This window comes from Clupea harengus, chromosome 17 (genome assembly GCF_900700415.2).
Source record: "Clupea harengus chromosome 17, Ch_v2.0.2, whole genome shotgun sequence".
Lineage (NCBI taxonomy): Eukaryota > Metazoa > Chordata > Actinopteri > Clupeiformes > Clupeidae > Clupea > Clupea harengus.
Genome location: NC_045168.1, coordinates 27550834 through 27553333, shown reverse-complemented (window position 1 = coordinate 27553333; position 2500 = coordinate 27550834). Strand labels below are relative to the sequence as shown.

The 2500-nt window shown below is 40.4% G+C and overlaps 1 protein-coding gene across 1 annotated transcript in view; it reads right to left on the bottom strand.

Annotated features, from left to right (window-relative positions):
- Positions 1-2500, bottom strand: part of vipr2 (vasoactive intestinal peptide receptor 2) — a 30882-nt gene that overhangs the window by 1515 nt on the left and 26867 nt on the right. The window contains exons 10-12 of the mRNA XM_031583817.2: positions 2072-2163; positions 833-971; positions 416-457 (exon numbers count right to left, since the gene is read on the bottom strand). Of these exons, the coding sequence (XP_031439677.1) occupies positions 416-457; positions 833-971; positions 2072-2163 (273 nt within the window). The remainder of the gene's footprint in view (positions 1-415; positions 458-832; positions 972-2071; positions 2164-2500) is intronic.

Sequence of the window (2500 nt, the reverse complement as noted above, 5' to 3'; positions counted from 1 at the left end):
GGTCTGTGTTTTAATTGCTTGATGATCCTAGTCATTGTGATCAAGGTGATAGGATGTGAATTCAAAATATAGACACGCCGGTCCTGTCCTCTTTAAGGAACATTGAGGAGTCAGCTGGAACCTCAAGAGATACATCATGAAAGGGAAGTCCTAAATGTTATATCCTGCTAATATCCTTCAATCACGGTTATGAAGGTTATGGGAATAATAACATTAACTGTAAAGTTGGCCCGAAATGGAAACTTGGGCTGGTTTGCACATGTTCTTGAATGATATAGCTGGGTTATATATATATATATAGCTGGAATGGCATAGCAATGTTTCAGGTAACTGTGTGCATTTACTAGAGTTTCCTAGCGGGAAACTATAAAGGTAATGTTGACATAAAAAGAGTCCGGGTGGAGGAGGGGCTTACCTCACTGTTCAGAAAGCAATACAGGATAGCGACAACAAGGCCCTAGAGATAAGAGAATCATTCATTACATAACAGAAGGATCTGAGAGATAAGATAAGGGTTTTTTGTGAAGTTCATATTTACAAATAAGTTTCGTCTTTTGCACACTCTGCTGACAATTTCTTAAGGTCTCTTGAGAGCTCTTCTTGGATCAGTTGTCGAGACACACTGATATATGGTAAGCAAGGGTCTCAAATACTACAAATTCATCTACTGACCAGAAGCCCAAATGGGCTTGGAGGACTTGACTTTCGATAACACAGTAATGCTCTCTGATTCTCTGGAATCTTTTTTTTTTTGACTGAGTGCTGATAACATATCTTCTCACAGCTCACATCACTCGGGAGGTTTACGGCCAGGAGCAAGCTTTATTCTTACCTGAAACGACCCGAAGCACAAGTCAAAGAATATTTTGTATTTTTCTATGCCATCACTCTCCTTCTCCATGATGTAAACAAACACAACATAATTTACTCCAAATAATGGAATCAACAGAAGGGTTGACTTTGCCAGCCTCCTGAGGGAAAAAAACACAATACATCAATATAGACAGATAGCATACTGCATGATGTGAATATTGAACTACAATTAAATGCATAAATTAAGACGAAATAAATACATGTCCAAAGTTGACTTATTGCTCAATCAAACAATAACAAAAGGTGCAGAAGTAACATTTTCTCTGTGCAACAGGGGTGAAAACTCATCAGAGGTTAAATAGGCGACAACGAAAAGAACCTCCTAGATATGCCTCTCCCCCCCGGTTACATTTACATTTAGCCATTTAGCAGACGCTTTTATCCAAAGCGACGTACAGAGGAGAAAACAATCAAGCTAGTGAAACAATAAATACTGCTTTACCTAAGGAATAAAAGTTCAGGAGTGTAACTACTGTAAGTGCAAGTTAAGTACTAGTAAGAGGAGATAGCATTAAAAGGAAAGATAAGGAAAGTTAGAGGAAGGGAGAGGAATTGGAAGTTAGGAAAGGAGGTGCTCTCTGAAGAGTTGGGTCTTCGAGAGATTCGGTTAGGGTAAGAATATCAGGGTAAGCCAATCAGAAGCAGTGTAAGGTGGGTCAAGCCGTTGAAAAAAAAATCGGGTGATGTGTTATGACCTATTTTAAGGTCAAAGAATTTCACCGAACGGTGACAAGTTTGCACCCCTGCTGCAAGAGCACAAAGCGCAACAGCCCAGATTGCGAGCACTCAAGCTTTTTCACTTAATAGCTCTCTAACAGCAGCATGCTCCTTCTGTCCAAGACTGAATGGACTACAATCCCAATCATTCCGAGACCTCCACGTCTAGGCTAGACAAAAACATCATTTGGGAAATAAATCAGCCTGGAACACAATTTCCTTCACACAAATCAGTAAATGACAACTGGCATCTTCAGAATCTCACACACACACACACACACACACACACACACACACACACACACACACACACACACACACACACACACACACACACACACACACACACACACACACACACACACACACAACCCCCCACTTATCTAGATGTGTGTGTTTCAGGTCAAGTGAGGGCATTCTGCGCTAACTTCTGTCGATTGTGTTGGTCTGTTAGTCGGTGTAGCACTCTAATGACACTAACTTGTACTGAGACTGATCCGTTCCTCCCACATCAGGGCATCTCAGCTTCTGCACCAAGATCCGTATGATGCTGATGAAGAGGATAAAATTGATCTAATAAAGAAGCACAAAACATCCCCTATGTCATATATATTTTATATATGCCATATATTTATCATGACTTTCCACAGGTACCATAACACATTATGCAACAAATAATCCTGTAAACACATAGAATACAGATTGATCCAAAACAAAATCCTCTACGATACATTGTTTGTTTGTGTCTGCACTTTTTTTTTTAAAAAGCACTCAAATCGTCAAACCGCTCCCTGCCGTTTGCACTGTGATAGGGTCCATTCACACCATTCTGTGTCTTGGCTTCATCTGGATTGGATTCCTGATGCTCTGCTTTGTATCACAATCACTGCTAAAGCTTCTGAGGAGGCTG